This window comes from Protopterus annectens, chromosome 2.part1 (genome assembly GCF_019279795.1).
Source record: "Protopterus annectens isolate FY-2018-M chromosome 2.part1, PAN1.0, whole genome shotgun sequence".
Classification (NCBI taxonomy): domain Eukaryota; kingdom Metazoa; phylum Chordata; order Ceratodontiformes; family Protopteridae; genus Protopterus; species Protopterus annectens.
Genome location: NC_056729.1, coordinates 1,212,810,921 through 1,212,829,781, shown reverse-complemented (window position 1 = coordinate 1,212,829,781; position 18,861 = coordinate 1,212,810,921). Strand labels below are relative to the sequence as shown.

Genomic DNA, 18,861 nt, shown 5'->3' with positions numbered 1-18,861 from the left:
ACTGCAGCAGAGGCACACAAAGTTTGCAGACATTACAAACAATAATATTAATAAAAGCAGAAAAGCTTGATGGCAGAAAGCACATAAGACACCTTTTCCATGGAAATTTAAGGTCACAGATGTGTGAGCACATGATCTTTATGCTGAAGACTCTTTTATAGATAAACAGGCTTGGAAAAAAGATGATGAAAGGCATGGAAAAATTGTACATTTTTTTTGCATTTGCAAACTGATTTGTTTTTTTCTATTAGCAAATACTCTCAGTAGGAGACTGTCTGTAGCTACATGCAGTTTGGCTGTACAAAAGTCCAAACAATGTTTTCCCAAGTGAAATTTATAAATATTCCATCTATCTGCAAAGTTGCTACATTTTATTCTCTTCTGGCTCTGATGACCACTTTTACTTGGAAATGAGGTGTCTGCAGATGCAAGTAATTAATCTTCTGAGCATTCTTAGCAGACAGAAAACAAATTTGTCTTATTTTAAAAACTACCTATACAGAATTCTGTCAAAAGTGTTAGGGAAACAAAGGATTTTGACTAAGGAAATTATTCCTATGAGAACTGCCTAGATATAGATAAGACCTAACCAAGTTTAATGATGCTGGCTGCCAAAAAAAAGCAGTTGCTAGAAAATGGAAATCAAATCTAAACTAACTGTAAATCTAAGTACTTAGAAACAAATTATCCATAACAATGTTCAGGAGAAGTGAGGTTTAAGGGACAGCAGGAACTGAGCAATTTAATCAGTAAAATGCATAAAAATATGTTGTTTCTTTTCTTTTCATGTATGTGCACCCATCTATTGTGTAAAATATAAGAATTGAATCAAGGTGTTTAAGAAATGATTCACCCCCAATTGCAGCCGACTCTGTGATGGAACAGAAGGGCTATGGGTAGAGGTAAAACAGCAAATGATTGTGGCCAAAGCCCACCTCCACTGAGGTAAGCAGAGATGCAGGAGGGACTACATAAATGTGTGTGACTGCCTCTATGTTATATTACTTCAAAATATACTTGTCCACTAAACTTACTAGTGCAACTAGCTGATCTAGGAGACCTGCAAAACAGTCACTAACAACTCTCTCACCCTTTTTACTACAACAGTGCACCCCCATCTCCTGGGGGTCACATTTCAAACAGCTTTAGTTCAGCAGATTTCTCTTGTTTGCCATTTTTAATAATGAGCATAACTTCTCGTCTATATTAGAAAACACTGAAGGGAAAAATATATAAAAATGCAGCTTTCTTTCTGATCTAAAAAAATTCACATCTCAGAAATAGAATAAATAGCATAGCTAAACACAAAAGACAATATGTTCCTTATTTACTCAAAGTGCATCCAAACCCCTTAGCCAAACAGGCTAAGCTACTGGGAATAACCATAGACTACCACCTAAAATTTAATAGTCATCTCAACTTAACTATTAAAAAAGTACATGCCAAACTAGGATCACTCTACTGTATCAAACCATTTCTTACCAACACAAGATCAGCCATTGCTCGCTCCCAACTTCTATCCACCCTACTCTATGCATCTCCCATTCTGACTAATCTCAACAAAACTGAACTAAGCAAAATGGAAGCCTGCTATAACAGAATTGCCCGCTTTGCTGTAAATTGCTCATATAGAACTCATCACTGCACTGCTTTGAGACCGCTCCACTGGCTTGTACTACCCAACCTCCTAGGTTGCAATCAGCTCTGCCTCTTGTCATTTGATCTATTACCTCCTCAATAAATGTCCTGCCCTCAAAAACCTAGTACATCACTCAGCCAAAAGGCCTCTTAGATCATCAAGTAAACTACTACTAGAAGTCATCAACAGCTACAATAGCTTTGGAGATGCACTATATAGTAGTTCAGTGGCTAAAAAATGGAACTCTGTCCCCACTTGCATTCAAAACACATTGTCCAAAGCCTCCTTTAAAGACCTCATCAGGCAAAATCTCAAGCAAAGTTGGCAGTGCCATGACTGCTCCCCAGGCTAGTGAAAGCAGATAAGGTACACATACTAAACCTAGAGTACTTGATAATAGTTTTCAATCTTACACAAACACTGGCTAAATCTACAATGAATGTACTGTACCCATCTACTATGTATGTATTCTACCCATGTTCCAAATTTTAGCTGTACACCACAAATCTATTAAATTACCTTTATTTTTAAATTAATATTTTGTTTGTTCTCTCCACTGTAACTGTTGATGTGCTGCATACCACTGTAAAAACATGTCTTTTGTAATTTGTGTGTATACTGATCATGTCTAAGTAACTAAATGTATCTGTAATTTTTCTATGTGGAGCTTTTCTCCCCAGGCCTCTGCTGAAAAAGGGCCTTTTCGGCTCAGACACCCCCAGTTAACAAATGTAAAATAAAATAAAATAAAAATAAATAAATCCCTCCACAGTTCTTGCACATTTTCATATTTGCCATGACCACTGAGCTTAATGCGTCAATACATTTGTTTAGTGATTAGCACTGTCAAAACTAACACCGTTTACTTTTACTTTAAACCCAAAGTAATCACCATCCTGTTTTACTCTGATATTACATAATGTTAACAGCTGACATACCCAATTTACAAAAAAAACACATTAGTATAACCCAACATGGGGCGGCCATGGTGGTGCAGCGATTAGTGTTGTCACCTCCCAGCAAGAGGTTCTCTGGTATGATTCTCATCTGGGGTACCTTCCTTGTGGAGTCTGCATGTACACATGGGGCGGCCACGGTGGTGCAGCGGTTAGTGTTGTCACCTCCCAGCAAGAGGTTCTCTGGTAAGATTCTCATCTGGGGTACCTTCCTTGTGGAGTCTGCATGTCCTCCCTGTGGTCGCGTGCGTTTCCTCCCACATCCCACAGACATGCAGTAGGTGGATTGGACACACTAAATTGGCCCTAGGTGTGAGCGTGTGTGCCTTCTGTGGAAGATTGAGCATTGGACTGGCAACTCGACACAATAAAACTCCACTGTCAATCATGAGCGGACAGATGATCCGCTGTGGTGACCCCTAACCGGGAAAAGCCGAAAGAAGAAGAGTATAACCCAATATGATTATTTGCATTTGCTTAGCTGCATGCTACAAAACCTGCCTTATCAACAAACCTAGGAAAGCACTAACTTTCTGTTTTCAAGTGACAAAAATGCACTACAGTTTAAAGCTTTCAATTTTTCCTTCTCATAAAATTGCAATCACACTTACAGTAAGCCACCTAAATACAACATATGCAGAATGCTTGTCATCTACCATTCATAAACCAGTAAAGAACCTCCATAACCAGGGTATATACCAAACAGCCCAACCTGGGGATCCTCTAGACAGCGTTACGTCAAATTATAACATCAGGTCTAACAATTATCCTCCTTGTGTTAGAACAGAATGTTAACAGCCCCATGGGGAACAGTAGTTAAACCCTTTCAAGTGCATCCCTGAAGCAGAGGAAACAACTAATGTTGATAAATAGAAAAAAAAAGTGTCCAAGTTCAGGTAAAGTACAGTTTTGTACCTAACAAATGTAGATGTTAGAGTGTATTCACTGCTGCAGTCATTACACTTGGGTTATCCTGCCATCAGGCGGTCCCTCAGTCGGCCAGGGTTCCAAAGTCTTGGTCTGGCGTCTGTTGCTGTCACTTCTTCCCTGACATCAGAGCGCCAGGGGTATACAAGATGCAGCCGACACCATTTTCTTCAGTTTTTCTTGCCCCAGATGTCAGGTGCCCCCAAATAGGTAGGCAATACATACTGCAAATAAAACATACATAAAAAATAAAACCAAAAACTTCAGTTACCAGCAAATACTCCACATAGGTAGTATAGGGTAGAAAGGTATGGATAAGTCCCAGCCAACTTCAGTTACCAGCAAATACTCCACATAGGTAGTATAGGGTAGAAAGGTATGGATAAGTCCCAGCCAAGAAAGAGGGGATGAAGGGAGGGTAACCTGGACTGCAGCAGTGAATACACTCAAACATCTACATTTATGGTAGGTACAAAACTGTACTATGTTCAACGTGTTTCACTGCTGCAGTCATTAAACTTGGGTTGAATCCCAAAGCTGAGGTAGGGTGGCTGGTTCTATAGAGGATTTGGGGTGGCTATGAGGCCCTGCAGCACTGCAGTGGCAAAGCCAGCTCTGGATTTAGAATTAAAAAAGGCAGGTGATAATGTTTGGTAAAGTTGTGCACTGAACTCCAAGTTGCAGCTTCCAAGATATCTTTGGTAGGTACGCCTCTTAGGTAGGCAGCTGAAGTGGCTGTTGCCCTGGTGGAATGTGGCCTAATGTTGCTAGGTACAGTTTTCCCATGCTGTGTGTAGCAGAACCGGATACAGTGCCCCATCCACTTTGAAATAGCCTTTCCCTGTGATCCTGCAGCATATGCTACAAACAACTGCTCAGTTTTCCTGAAAGCTTTTGTTTTGTCCAAGTAGAAATGTAACTGTCTGTGTATGCCCAATGAATGCAAGAGTCTCTCCCCTTTATTCTGGGGATTTGGATAAAAAGTTGGCAAGTGAATAGTTTGGTTAAGAACCACACTGGATACCACCTTTGGCATAAATGAAGGGTTTGTTCTTAGAAAAACCCTGTCTTGGTGAAAAATGATAAAAGCCTCCACTGCCATTAGTGTCTGTAACTTTGAGGCTCTTCGTGCTGAGGTTATTGCCAGAAGCAGAGCAGTTTTCCATGACACATATTTTAATTATGCTGCATTTGCTGGCTCAAAAGGAGGTAAAGTTAGTTTTTCCAAGAAGAAATTGAGGTCCCCAAGTTGGTGTTGGTGCTCTCCGGGGCAGTCTTATGTTTTTAGCCCCTCTGAGGTACTGCTTTAGCAATGGATGACAGAAAACAGGAGGATCTGTGTTGTAATGAGCCGAGATGGCAGAGGTGTGTATCTTAATGGATGAAAAGGATAGGCCTTTGTCCAGCATCTCAGTTAAATATTGTAATATCTGATGAATATTTGGGACAAGAGGGTCAAAGCTTTGAGCCTGGTTCCAGGCACAGAATCTCTTCCACTTTTCTGAATAGGATTTCCTGGTGCTAGGCCTCCTGGCCTCCAAAATGACATCCATAACAGCTTTAGAGAGAGGTATTGTCTTCTTGACAAAGGAATCTGTCATGCAGCCAGGTTTAAGGTTTTGAGCTGGTTGTGCAGAATCTGATTGTTTTGTTGAGTCAGAAGATGCGGAATTTGAGGTAAAATCCATGGTGGACCTTGAGCCAAGTTCTTTAAGACTGTGTACCAGAGCTGGCGTGGCCAGTCTGGGGCAATCAGGATCATTTTTGACTTTTTGTATCTGGCTTTTAGGAGTACCTTTGAAAGGAGAGGCAGTGGTGGGAAGGCATACACTTGTAGGCTTTTCCAGCTGAACGAGAGGGCATCCACTTTCCATGCTTGTGTGTGGTAAGTCCTTGTGCAGAATTTCTGTAGTTGGCAATTCATTGGGGAGGCAAAAAGATCTATGTCTGGGCTCCCCCATTTTTGTGTTATCATGCTGAATACTTGTGGATTTAAATTTCCACTCGTGAGGATCCATGATGTTTCTGCTTCATCTGCCAGAGTATTTTTCTTTCCTGGCAGGAACTGTGCTTGCAGATGAACATGATAGGTTATAGCTGTGTTCCACAAGGTCATGGCTTGCCTGCAGAGGGGATAAGAATGAGTGCCCCCTTGCTTGTTTATGTACCACATAACTGTGGTGTTGTCTGTCTTTAGTAATAGTGGTCCTGGATGCAGAATGTCCTTGAAAGCTGTTAGGGCATTTTGTACAGCTAGCACCTCTTTTTGATTGATGTGAAGATGCATTTGGTCTGCGGCCCACTTGCCCCGAGTACATTTTCCTGCCATGTATGCTCCCCAGGTGTAATCCGAGGCATCTGTTGTTAGTGTCTGCCTGGCTGTGGGTAGAGTGAAAGGCTGACCCTTGTTGAGGTGACATGCCTGTGCCCACCATCGAAACTCCTGCTGTAGGCAGGGAATAAGTGGTATTACTGCTTCCAAACTGTGACAGTGTTGAGTCCAAACACTTTTTAGGTACCATTGTAATTTCCTCATATGCAGTCTGGCATATGGTATTAGTAGTATGCAGGATGCATGAACCCCAAGGCCTGCAGAATTTTTCTTGCAGGGAGTTGGGTTTTTGTTGCCATCAATTGAAAATACTGAGTCAGTTGTCCTTGTCTGGCGTGAAATAAGCCATCTGGGCCGTTGTATTTAAGCTGGCACCCAGGAATATTATCTCTTGTGAGGGCACTAGTTTTGACTTATTTTCGTTTACTGTGTACCCTAGGAAAATTAGCAATCTTTTTACAAACGCCAGATGCTTTAGAAGAATGTCTTTGCTCTCTGCTTGAATAAGGCAGTCGACCAAGTATGGATATATTTTAATTCCTTTTTGTCTGCAAAATGCAATTACTGGTGCCAGGCATTTTGTAAAGACCCTGGATGCAGTAGATAAGCCAAAGGGCAGCGCAGAGAATTGGTAATGCATTGAACCAGCTATGAATCTGAGGTATCTTCTTCAATTTTGTCTGATAAGGACATGCAGGTATGCCTGTTTGAGGTCCTAAGTAACAAGCTAAGCCTTCTTACCCAGCATGGGAAGAAGCTGCTAAAGTGTTGACATTTTGAATTTCGGAACATCCAGGTAAGTATTTAGAGTAGAAAGGTCCAGTATGGGTCTCCAGGCATTGTCCTTTCTGGGGACCAGGAAAAGTCTTGAGTAAAATCCTTGTCCTTGTCCCTGCTGTGGTACTTTTTGAATAGCTCATGTCCATGAGGGCTGAAATTTGTTTTTGTGCCTCTGCCCATTGATTTTGTGGCAGGTCTGGCATTCCTTTTAGCCTTGGAAAAGTGTGAAAGTAGAACCTGTAACCTTGAGACACAATATTCAGAACCCATTTGTCTTGGGTGATTATATGCCAATTTTGTGAAAAAAAAAAAGTGTTAGTTTTCCCCCTAAGGGAGCTGCCAAAAGGAACGTGCTTGGCATTTGAAGGGGAAAGTCATTGGGACTGTTTCCTATAAGGTTGTGACTTGTCTTCCCCTCCTTTTGGGGTTGAAGCACCCCACTGTCGTGGTCTGTATGAGCTCTGGGGCTGAGATCTGCATCTTGGGCATCTGCATCTGCCTCTTTGTGGTCTGTATCTGCCTCTTTGTGGTCTGACACTGGAAAGGACCAATTTTTGAAGGCCAATTTCTGCTAAATCGAGGTGGCTGTACCTGTAAGAAATCCTTCACTGTTTGCATAGATTTTGCCTTATCCTCCATTTTCTTTAATACCTCTTCTGCCTTAACACCAAATAGGATATCCTGCTGTAAAGGTGTATCCAATAAATTTGCCTTAACATGATCAGGTAAACCTTGTTCTTTTAACCAAGCATGCTTTCGAATCACAGATCCTGTAACTGCTGCTCTACAGGAAGCCTCTAATGAATCAAAACCACATTGCAGAGTATGTTTTCCCACTTGTTCAGCTGCATGCAATAAATTCTACATTTCCCTATAGTTAGGATGTTCTGAACTTGTAAACATTTTCTGTTTTAACAGGGACATTAAATATTGTTGGTATTTAAGCATGTGAAACTGGCAATTTAAAGCACTCACTGCTAAAAAGTCGCAGAGGTGTAAACTTTCTTCCCCCATCTGTCTAATGCTCTATAATCCCTGTCAGCGGGAACTGGATTTTTAGCCGTGGAAGCCTTTACCCCTTTGGGACCCTGGGAAATAGTTTCTGGGTCAGCAACAGGGTTTTTATAAAGAAATTTGAGAGAGTCAGGGACTCAATAGTACCTGTCGGGCTTGACTGGAGCAGGGGGCAAAGAATCAGGATTTAAACTGGATTCAGAGAACACATCATCCACAATATCTAACACAGGCGGAATAGCAAGGGGCCTGTGCTGTGGCAACAAAAGAAAGTCTCTGAGCCTTTTCTTGGATTCCGAGTAATCCTGGCCCTCCCAGTGGAAATGCTCCCTCATGGTGTTTAGTTTCCCCAAAAGAGTAATCCTCAGGAGGAGAGGCTGAAGGAATTGATTCTTCAGCATCAGAGTCCTCATAGGGGGGGTAAAGAGTATCCCTGGTCTGAAGAGGAATCAGAAGAAATGGAAACCTGGTCAGAGGAATCATAGTCTGTATCCTGCCTAGGCCTTTTATTAGGAGGGGGATGGGAACCCCTGATCAGAATAATTAAGTCTTCGGCCATTTTGAGCATCTGTTTTTTAGGCATGGAGGCCTATCCAGGTGAATGCTGTTACTTGCTTCTTTGTCTTTAATGGAGTTTTAGACTTTGCTGTAGTTTTGATGGCAAGCTGTGAAGGTCTGAAAACACCCTCAGAAGCCGATGCCTGCTCAGCGGCTCCAGACCCATCTAAGGGGTTAGTTTCCATAGGCCCAATACCTTGAGTATCCAGAGGCCTAGACATCTCCACGTGGGAGTCGGAGGCAGCCTGTGGCTCTGAGGTAGCGGGTGTCAGGGACTGCGAAAGCGCCTCAGAGAACCGGTGACTGGCCTAGAAGAGGCTTCATAGTCAGTTTTGGGCCTCGGATGCCTGTCCTTATCCTTGTCTTTGAGTTTTTTGTGTATTCCGGTCAGTTGTTCCAACGGCATGGTATAATTGAACCTTCGGCCAAAGTAATGGCGAGCAAAGTCAAACCGACGTTTAACAGTACGCTTGTTAAATCTAGCACAAAACTGACTAGTGACGTTGTGGTGTGGGCCTAGGCATGGAATATAGTAAGAATGAAAATCCTTATGGAGGTATTTGCTTCCCACAAGAAATACAATTATTAACTTTTACTGACATCGGTCTGAGGCAAGAAAAAGTTTCCCCAATGGGGTACTTAGCTTTATTGAAGACTTTGGTTCTGAAATTAGAATTGAAAATCTCAGGAGTCGGCCGAACGGTACTTGCGAACTGCTTTTGCTTCGGGCACCGTGCGGCAAGAAAGACTGAAGAAAATGGTGTCGGCTGCATCTTATATACCCCTGGCGCACTGTCGTCAGGGAAGAAGCGACAGCAACCGACGCCGGACCAAGACTCGAACTCTGGCCGACTGCAGGACCGCCTGACGGCAGGATAACCCAAGTGTAATGACTGCAGCAGTGAAACAGGATGAACATCTTTATAGTTACTACTGTTTCATACCACCGGAAGGACCCAAAAAAGATTTCACTGGTAAGATGAGAAAATGTATCACTTTGGCTCTTTTTTTTTTTTAATCCATACAACACCATACAAAAAAAGAACGGATAATTAGAAAGCAAAAAGTCAAAACAAAATTTGTTTCCAAGAATGATTCTAAACAATCTTTGATCATCCATCTAGGAAAAAGAATGAGATCTCACTCAGCCTTTCCTCCTTCCACCTATGTAATCATATACTAATACGTGGACCCCTCCCGAGATCTATACATCACTTATCAGTATGTCTAGCTCTTGTTTAGATAGTTACATACTGCATATCAGGCAACTTCCAGCTTTTGTTTTTTTTTTTTTACAAACCTCCTTTAACTCATCACAATAGACCACACCATACATTTTGGCCTGATGTTTTATTATTTATTGTCTTCACTTCTTCTTGCAAGATCTGAGCAAACACCATCACATCAGATTCTAAAAACCAAAATGAAAATACACATTTCGTAAAGTGTAATACTAGTGAATTCCTGTCACTCTCTTGCTTCAAAGATCACTAAACAGTGTGTGAAAAGGAGGAGGAACATGAATTGCAAACAAGTAACATTTAAATGTGTGGCAAATGGCACTGGGAAAAAAAATGAAAATACTCAAACACAACCATGATATTTTTTAAGCAAGTAACACCCACTGTTTACGATTTATAGTTCTGGTTAAGGACACACAGCATAGTAGGACTCAGTGGTTCCAAAATTTGCCTTTCAAATATTACACTACTACACACCAACAAAGTAGGCACCAAATATTCAACCATTTGGGCAGCACATCTCTGTAAAACACTGCGTGTAAAGATTCGAGCAGGACAGGACACCTTTCCAGACCTACCTTAACTGTTTTCATTTGCACTCACAAGAAAACGTCCTCCAATCTTTCTCCTCACTGTCACAGCTAGTCACCTCTCCCTCTAAAGAGCAGTATTTGATGCTGAACAGAAATCCAGCTGGCACTGCCGGTGTTTTCGGGTCTGCAGCAAAGCCAGAATGCATCTAAGCCTATAGTTGTCCGTCAGGTGGGATCATACACCTGATAAAAGATTAACAGTACTCCACACCATCAGCCACGTACCTAAAGCAATACACACAACCACCAGCATAACATTTTCAGGGGACGATATTCTCAAGCTATTAACCCCCTCAAACAAATCTTTCAATTGCATCCATTGAGAGTTTGCATATGTGGACTTTACTGCATGACAGAAAAAGCTCAGCATTACGTATACACCAGGTAAACAAACCCAGCCTTATTAGTAAAGTCACAATTCCGTTACAGAAACAATATGCATAATGCCACTATTAACCAAACTCAAGGACACTTTATATGCCACGCAATCACTGGAACTGCTGAAACTCAATAACAGGGAGCATAAAGAATAGTATCTCTTAAAATACTTGACAAAGTACCAAGATGATTCCACGCTACTTCAAAAAAGTCGCTGCCGTTTAAAGCATGCAAATATACCTAACGGGGCACTTACCCATCTTGTTCTGCCCTGTCCCCCGCAGGGCCGGTGCCGTAGTGGATTACCTCCAAAACTATCTTCTAGCAATAGGCAAACACCTTAACGCTGTTCCGTGCCGCGTCTAAGTATTTAATACTTACAGCCCATTTGGCATTACTTCTGCTCACTTTTCCGCTGATCCCTCGGGCTACCACATTCTCATACGATAGAAACAGCACACAAAACTATCAGAAGGCGGCGAGAATGAAAACAACAAAATCCCGCGATATTACAACACTTGGCTATGTTTGCTCCCACAGCGGCACTGACCCAGACGGGTTTCAGGTCTTTTGGGAATGGGTATTTCTTGACGGCTAGGAATGCGATGAAAGTTTTGCTTCCTTGCTGTTGCCAGGTAGCGTGGCGTGGTTTCTAGGGTGGGGCTGGGATCACACTACATAGAAACTGGCAGTAGTGAGGTACTTCAAGCTGGTAGTAGAAAGACAAGCGGATTTGTTTTTCAGGTTTGCTTTTTCTGGAAGATGGCTATATTCCGAATATTTTCGGACTTTGTTAATACGAGACATTTTGGCATTATGTTTACTTAATCTCAGCAACGGTTCCAAAACATGATTTAACCTGTTAAGCAACAATCCCATAATGTGGAATAAACAAGTAGAACGCGCAATAGCTGCTAAAAACTTTAGTGTTGTGAATTTCGGTTGTGTTGATAAAGCAGTTTGATCCATTATTGCTTCCTGTATGTTTGTGGTTAAAAATCATAATGCTAATTAGGTATCTTCTTAAAACAAAATAGGATATGGTTCTGGAATACAGCAATGTCGGAAGCGTAAGGAAAATTAGTAAACGGGAGAGGTGTATACAGGATCGGGGTTTAGCCAAATTATATGTCACTTTTATTTTTTGTTTTAGTAAATGTGATGTGCACAACGTGGGATGACAAGTTAGCCTCCATTTAGTGCTAAAGAGGCTGGTTATACTGTTGATAATATCATATCTGACTCGTATACTTATCCTTCCCTTTTACTTTTCCAGCTGCATTTGTAAACTCGTTAATGTAGTATTGGTTACTTACGCAGGCGTAACTTGCTTGTATGTCTTAGTTCTTAGAATGCTACTACCAGTTTCACCTGTTCACTGTGAGTAACCAATACAATTTAAATGCACTAAAGCCTCAGTCTAATCCCAACCCTAAAACTCCTTCCATAACCCTCATCCTAAAGTTGTCTCCCTAGCATTAAAACTCAGTCCCTAAAAGCCAGCCCTAGTCCTGTAACTCTATCCCTAATCCTAAAACACATTATCTGACTCTAGCAGTAAAATCCTGCAACTAACCCAAACCAAACCTCAAAAAAATGATATCCAAATACAGTAAAGTTAAGCTAGCTGCGTGCTCTACTGCTACACCCCCTCTGACTGCACTCTGTAAGTAGTCCTTCACCTTTAATTTTTTTCATCACTCATAAGTATCTCATCCCCTGAGCCTCCTTAAACATCATTTGAGTAGGGCTGGTTAAAGAGTCTAATACTGTTCACCTCAGGGCAATTCCCCTCCTTGATGAGGACGGGACTTCTTCATATCGTCCCCGCATTAACTGCCCTCTTTTAGAATCTGTGTTCCCTGCAGGATTGAAACAACGTATTCCCCCATTTCTCTAATAGTACTGGGGGAGGTGGACACCTGAAAAATTATTAGTAAAAAAAAAAAAAAAATCATTTGGCTTCTAGTGTGATCACCCTTTACAGGTCAACAGATCCCTAACCTCAAGCCTGTTCATACTTTAAGGCAACCCCACTTCTTATAACTTGCCTCATTAGTGACCCCTGATTTTGGGAGTGGTGTTTCAGGGTGGGAAGACTGGTTCGTTCTTGTAACCAAAAAAGATGTCCCCAGACAGAAATCTGCTTTTGTCTGTGCATGGGCCACTCATTCCCTCCCTCACCTAAGTTGATCCATCCCTGTTTGGTTAGCTGTCCTCTTATCTAACTGTACTGCTGCCCCACTCCTTTCTCTTTTTTCCCCAGACCTGTTTCTCAGCTAGGAGCTAGACTCCTGTGGCATACACCATCTGGATGCAATAAGCTTGCCGACCCACTTGTCCATGAGAGGGCATTGTTCCACTCACCACAATACCCACACCCCATCCAGCAATCAGAAATAGAACAGTTCATGAACTACAATATTACTGCCAACGTTCCGGTCAGTTACTTTGCATCTTTAGACAGAAATAGCATAGATTACATTCATATGTAAAGAAAGGACATTAAACAACTAGGATGGAATTTAAATGGCTGCAGCAATGAGTTTATTCAGTTGCTTAGACAAATTCTGATTCACTTTGGTTTATTACTTTATTACGCAAGATGCCAAGGAGGCTTCTGCACTTAATTCTACTAAGACTAATTGTGCACCATCTTTAGTCTTCCCTTTTACTTTTCCCATTATATTTTAAAACCATTTAATCCTTCAATTCTTTTTTTTTAACTTTATTTTCATCACACTTAAACATATCGCCAGTTCAGCTGTCTTTCTCTCTTCTGAGGCAGGCAGGTTAAAGAGTCCCATACTCTTCATCTCAGTGCAATTCGTACTTTATGAAAATACTTCTACTTATTCTTCACTATCAGCTGTTGTCATTTGGTATCCCTATTCTTGGCACCAAAAGGAGGTGGGGACCTCCTTGTTCACCAAGCATGTCATTCAGGGAGAGGAAAGGTGTGCCCAACAATGCTGCTTTTATGTGATTTGTAAGTCTAGAGTAGACAAATGCACTCTGTCCACATGGTACATTTTCCTCCATTTTACTTTCAAGTGTGGGTGAGACATGTAATTGTCTGCATGACCCATAAAGTTTCTATTGTTGTGACTGAGGTGTAATTGTACCACATTAGTCTCTGTATTGTTTCTGACTACATCAACCTGACACAGACCTCCTTTTGATGAGTTGTCAGTCATCCTTCATGGTTACTTCTGAATATTTGATGGGTACTGTTTTTGTCCTCCCACATGTAACAAGACTGCTGCTGGAGCTCCCTACAGCTTTCTATGCTGTTCCAATGCTTCCAGCAGCTGGTGCCATCTAAGTCCATAAATCCTTGTTCAACAAACTGCTAGTGGTCTTGTACCCTTTTAATCTTCTCATCTCTTCCTCACTGTAGCCATATATGCGGTTGCTTGATGTACATGATGCTCATAAATGGCAAGCTGTAATAATAGAAGAGAACATTAGTCAGTGACACACAAATATGCCTTGTATGCCACTGATTTCTACTAAACAAAGCTGTTACAGATACTCCTGATTCCCATGTCTCTGATGCAGCCCCTATCTCAAAGGAACGTGCAGTAAACTGGCTACATCCTATCCCTGAAAATTTTACTGCAGTCTGTAATACAAAGAGATGCAAAAATGTTACCAACATTACTAGATTTGGTCAGTGCATTTTTTGTGGTGGGGAGGCAAACATTTGATAACATTAATACAGCAATAATGATCCAGAGGGAAGTAGAATATAAGAAAATACCACTATGTTGGTGAATCTTACTGCAGAGGAAGCATTCAGTAGAGTCAGCTGGAATTTTAAGAATAGGACAATGGTAGCATGTATATTCCCTGACAGAATAATAGGGCTGACAAGAAGGAAATCTGAAGAGAAGGAGGCCAAACTTGTGTTGGGAAAGGTCCTCCATGACAAGTTGTGTTTATTAGAAGAACCAGACAGGGATGTCTTCTTTTTTTCCTCTGTTATTTGCTTCATATTTAGAGCTGTTAGCAAGTAAAGTAAGGGATCCACAAACTCAAGGATATAGTTGGTATGGCAATCAAGGGAAGTTAGATCTATTTGCATGTGCTATCATTTTGTTCTTCAGAGATACAGAAAAAGACGTTTTGATGCTGTAGAATGACAGTTTCAAGTTTGTTTTTTTCTTTTTTTGGGATATGAAATAAATGACGAGAAAGCAAAGGCTAAAGCTGTTAACTAAGTACCCACACACAAATTGATTCAGCAATACCCGTACTTTCAAGGAACACAATATGATAAAGTATTTAGGCAAATATACTCTGTTATGAAAAATAAGACTGTATAGGAAAAGACTAAAAAGATAAGAATTGGGAAACAAAGCTCTTGATTATGGATATAGCTAGAGAAATATAAGCAGTCAAACTGTTTTAATTCCTTTAGTTTAATATGCAGGTCAGGCATATTTTTATCAATCAGCAGAGAAGTCGTGGTTGACAATTAAAGAGCTGAAGGAATTTATTTGGGAGGGGAGAGAACAGGAGTTGTTGGTTAGTTGTAGATAAGCTGATTCTCCCCATAGAACAAGGTGGATTTAGGGTTATCTGATTTGAAGTAGTACTTTAAAGCTATGTAGTTAATACTTTCAATTAATACATACATATATAACTAAATGACAAAATTATAAACTGAACTGGAGAAGGATGATGATAAAATGGGAGAGGGGTGAGAGAGAAAGAGGGAGAAGGATTCTAGATGCAAGTACCTAAAGAGAATAAAGAAAACCATGCAAAATACTGTATTCACCAAGTAACAAAATGTAAGAACTATGGCAGCACCTGAATGAAAAAAATGAGATTTTGTCGAAAGAGATGTCAGCAAGTATAGTTATTGAAAATGGGTAAGAAGGGGCTGGAATTTACTGGAGGAAATATTCCTAAGGAACCAAGGTATTGGGAGCAAATAAGTGAGAAGAGAGCCGTAATAAAGCAGGTTGAGGCTTATCAAATAGAAGTTTGGACTGCAGGTTAGAGACTGCCTTCCATATAAGGATTGATGACAGAGTGCAGGCAAAAAGAAATGGATAAATGAACATTAAGTGGAAGACCAGGTCCAGTAGACTTTTAGTTGACTATAGAATAGAAGAGCCTGTTAAAAGAGGGATACTTAGTAGTTAGTATAAATATGACATAATAACTATGAAAAGTAATCCTACTGTGTAATATTAGTATTAGCCAAATGGTAGTTTTGACCAAGTGCCAAACTATTAGGAGTGGCCTGCACAGTGTCACCATATACCTATACAAGTATTCTAAGAGCTTAAATATGTCTCACAAATATCAGCCACAGCGACAGGTTTGAATATATTTAATAATAAATTTTAAAAGAACAAGACAATACTCAGAAAACAAACACAGTTACTTCAGAGTTCAAAATCACAGGAAATATTTTAAAACAACATTGCAGGACAGTCTCAAATAAATACAGAAAACATCTAAACTAATCTTTACCATATTCCTAACTATATCTAAAAGAAATTACTGTATCCTAGTTAGGGTCTATATTATGGTGTCGAAGAGTCTGTTAAGCGAACACCCTTTGATCGACATGTAAATGTCAAACTACGAAAACTTTGAACAGCCAAGTAAGCAATTTTTTTCCCAGGGAAAAAAATCGCTTGGCCAATAAAAAAAAAAAAACACAAACAATCAGACCCTAAGAAGTGGGGGGCTTTGCTCCCACTCCCCCAATGTGGGGAGCTGTGCCCCCACACCCCCCTAACTAAATATATTAACTCCGAGATCACACTACAGTGGAGGAAAGGGCAAATTCCCGATAATGGCCAAGTGATTTTTTTTCCCCTGGGAAAACATTTTCGCTTACTTGGCCTTTCACACTTTTCATAGTTCGACATTTACGTGTCGATCAAAGGGCGTTCACTTAACAGACCCTTCAACAATGTAAATGGGACCCTCCTAGTTACTAACTATTAGCACGACAAGTGCAGATGTTGATGATGAGTAGATGTTCTTGCTAAGTCCAGGACAAAATATAAAATGCACAGTCTCTGTTTGAGAGAGTTCTTAAATTAATATCCAATATTACTGCTGGGTTAGCTTGGATGACATCACTTTTTGACACCTGACTTTCAGTTACCAAGCTAAACCGCTCAGTGTCCAACATTTAACATCTCTCTGTGAAAATACATAGCCTTCAGATGTTTGCAAATGCTAGAAGACATAAAACAATAAAACACTTACAAAACAATGCAGAAGGCGCCCTAGTTCTAGACATACTGTCTCCTTGCTGCATTGAAACTAACTTTTATAACACAATCGTAAAATAATTTAATTTCAACTTATTTTCTTGATGTTTTGCAAGTTAATTCTGTATGTTCCAGTTTCTGCTATTAAAACATACATTTGCACAGGTATATAGTTTATATACATTTCTGTTCGTTTCCTGTAGGGTACACTGTGGACACATCCTTGAAGCTTAGTACTGTACAAACCCTGTTCAACACACACTTCTGTACCAGTAGTTTAATGTACACCTAACATATAGTTCTGTATAAATCATATCAATATTCACAAATGACATAGAATTATTTACAAAATTCTAGATAGCTGGGCTGGCAGCATGACCCCCCCCCCCCCAAAAAAAAAAAAAAAAAACTCAAGCTAGTTTTTCCAAGTGACCCTTGATAAACATTGATTGAGAGGGTTGAGCTTATCTGGGAATATCTTACCCCATTCCCTGTCTTGAGAGCCCATCTGCATTGGCATTGCTAACCCCACTGCAGTGCTGCACTGTCATATATGCTTGCAACTCTAGGCACCATCTTACTAACTTGGCATTTTGCTGGCTGGCTTAATGTAGCCATGTTAAGGGATTGTGGTCTGTAACTACAATGAATTTCCTTCCATGCAGATAAGGCTGAGGTTTCTGCAGTACCCACACTGTCAGTAGGCATTCTTTTTTACAGCTGCATAGCATTCCTCCCTGGGATGGAGCCTATGGCTGAGATATACCACTGGGTGCTCTTCTCCCTCTGAGGAAACCTGGCTATGTACAGCCCCCCACCCCATAGTTTGAAGCATCTACCTGCACAACAAATTCTTTGCTGCAATCTGGACTGGCTAGCACAGGGGGTCCTCCTAAAGCTTCTTTAAGCTTCTGGAATGCCTGCTCACATGCTGGGGTCCACACTACCTTATCTGGCCTGTTTTTCCTTGTCAGGTCTGTGAGTGGAGCAGCTATGGTACTATAATTGTGGGCAACCTTTCTGTAGTACTCTGCTGTCCCTAATAATGCCCTCACCTGCTTTTTGGTAGCGGGGCAAGCCATCCTTGAATGGCTTCCACTTTGGCAGGTTCTGGCCTGATCTTACCACTCCCCACTCTATGTCCCAGGTAGGAGACCTCTGCCATACCCACTTGACATTTGTTGGGCTTAATGGTCAACCCTGCCTCTGTAGTCTGCCCAGCACCTCTCTGGCATGCTGAAGGTGCTCTTGCCTGGAATGGCTGTAGATGGCAATATCATCTAGGTAAGCAAGGTCAAAATCTCCTGCTCCTGCTAGGATATGATCTGCCAGCCTCTGGAATGTTGCTGAGGTATTTTCATCCCAAAAGGCATCTTTGTGAACTCATACAAGCCAAAAGGAGTCACAATTACAAGTCAAAAGGTGTCACAAAGGCAGACCTCTCTCTAGAAATAGGAGACAAGGGCACCCACCAGTAACCCTTGGTAAGATCAATAGTGGTAAGATACTTAGCCCCACCCAGCTGCTCGAGTGCCTCATCTGTCCTAGGCATGTGGTAAGTATCTGACTCTGTGTGACTATTTAATTTCTTGCAGACTACACAGAACTTGGTGCTATCATCCTTCTTTGGTACCAGCACTACTAGGGAGGCACAGGGACTGCTGTACTCCTGGAGTACCCCTAGTTCCAACATTTCCTGTATCTCCTCCCTCAGAGTCTGTTTGACTCTCTCAGGCACCCTATAAGGGGTCTGCTTAACAGACCTTTGGGGTCCTGTATTACCATGGTGCCGCACCAGGTGGGTGCACCCTGGTTTCCCAGTGAACATGTCCCCAAACTCCTAACAGTGCTCGGATTTCTCAAACCTATCTAGGGTATTGCTGCTGGGACATTGCTACCCCTTTCACTGAGGTGTCAGTCCGAGCCTCACTAAGGAGATCAGTCACCAGATCCCCCTCAGAGTCCTCCTGCCATCCACTGCAAATACTCAGCACAAGGGCCTCCCTGTCATGGTAAGAGTTTATCATGTTAACAAGGTACAATTTGTGCCCCTGCCTCCTGCCTAGCAGTTCTACCTTGTAGTTAATATCACTGACCTTTCTTACCACCTTGTACGGCCCCTCCCAAACTGCTTGCAGCTTGTTGGGTCTGACAGGAATGAGAACCATTACCTGCTGCCCTACAGCATACTCTCTAGC

The 18,861-nt window shown here is 41.3% G+C and overlaps 1 protein-coding gene across 4 annotated transcripts in view; it reads right to left on the bottom strand.

Annotated features, from left to right (window-relative positions):
* The window catches only part of LOC122794391 (CD2 associated protein), a 3,269,826-nt gene extending 3,258,821 nt beyond the window's left edge, over window positions 1-11,005 (bottom strand). The window contains exon 1 of one of the 4 annotated variants that reach the window (XM_044062740.1): window positions 10,675-11,005. In XM_044062740.1, the coding sequence (XP_043918675.1) occupies window positions 10,675-10,678 (4 nt within the window). In that variant the 5' untranslated portion in view covers window positions 10,679-11,005. The remainder of the gene's footprint in view (window positions 1-10,674) is intronic. The other 3 variants (XM_044062738.1, XM_044062742.1, XM_044062739.1) reach the window with 3 other exon arrangements.
* Window positions 11,006-18,861: the final 7,856 nt, after the last annotated feature.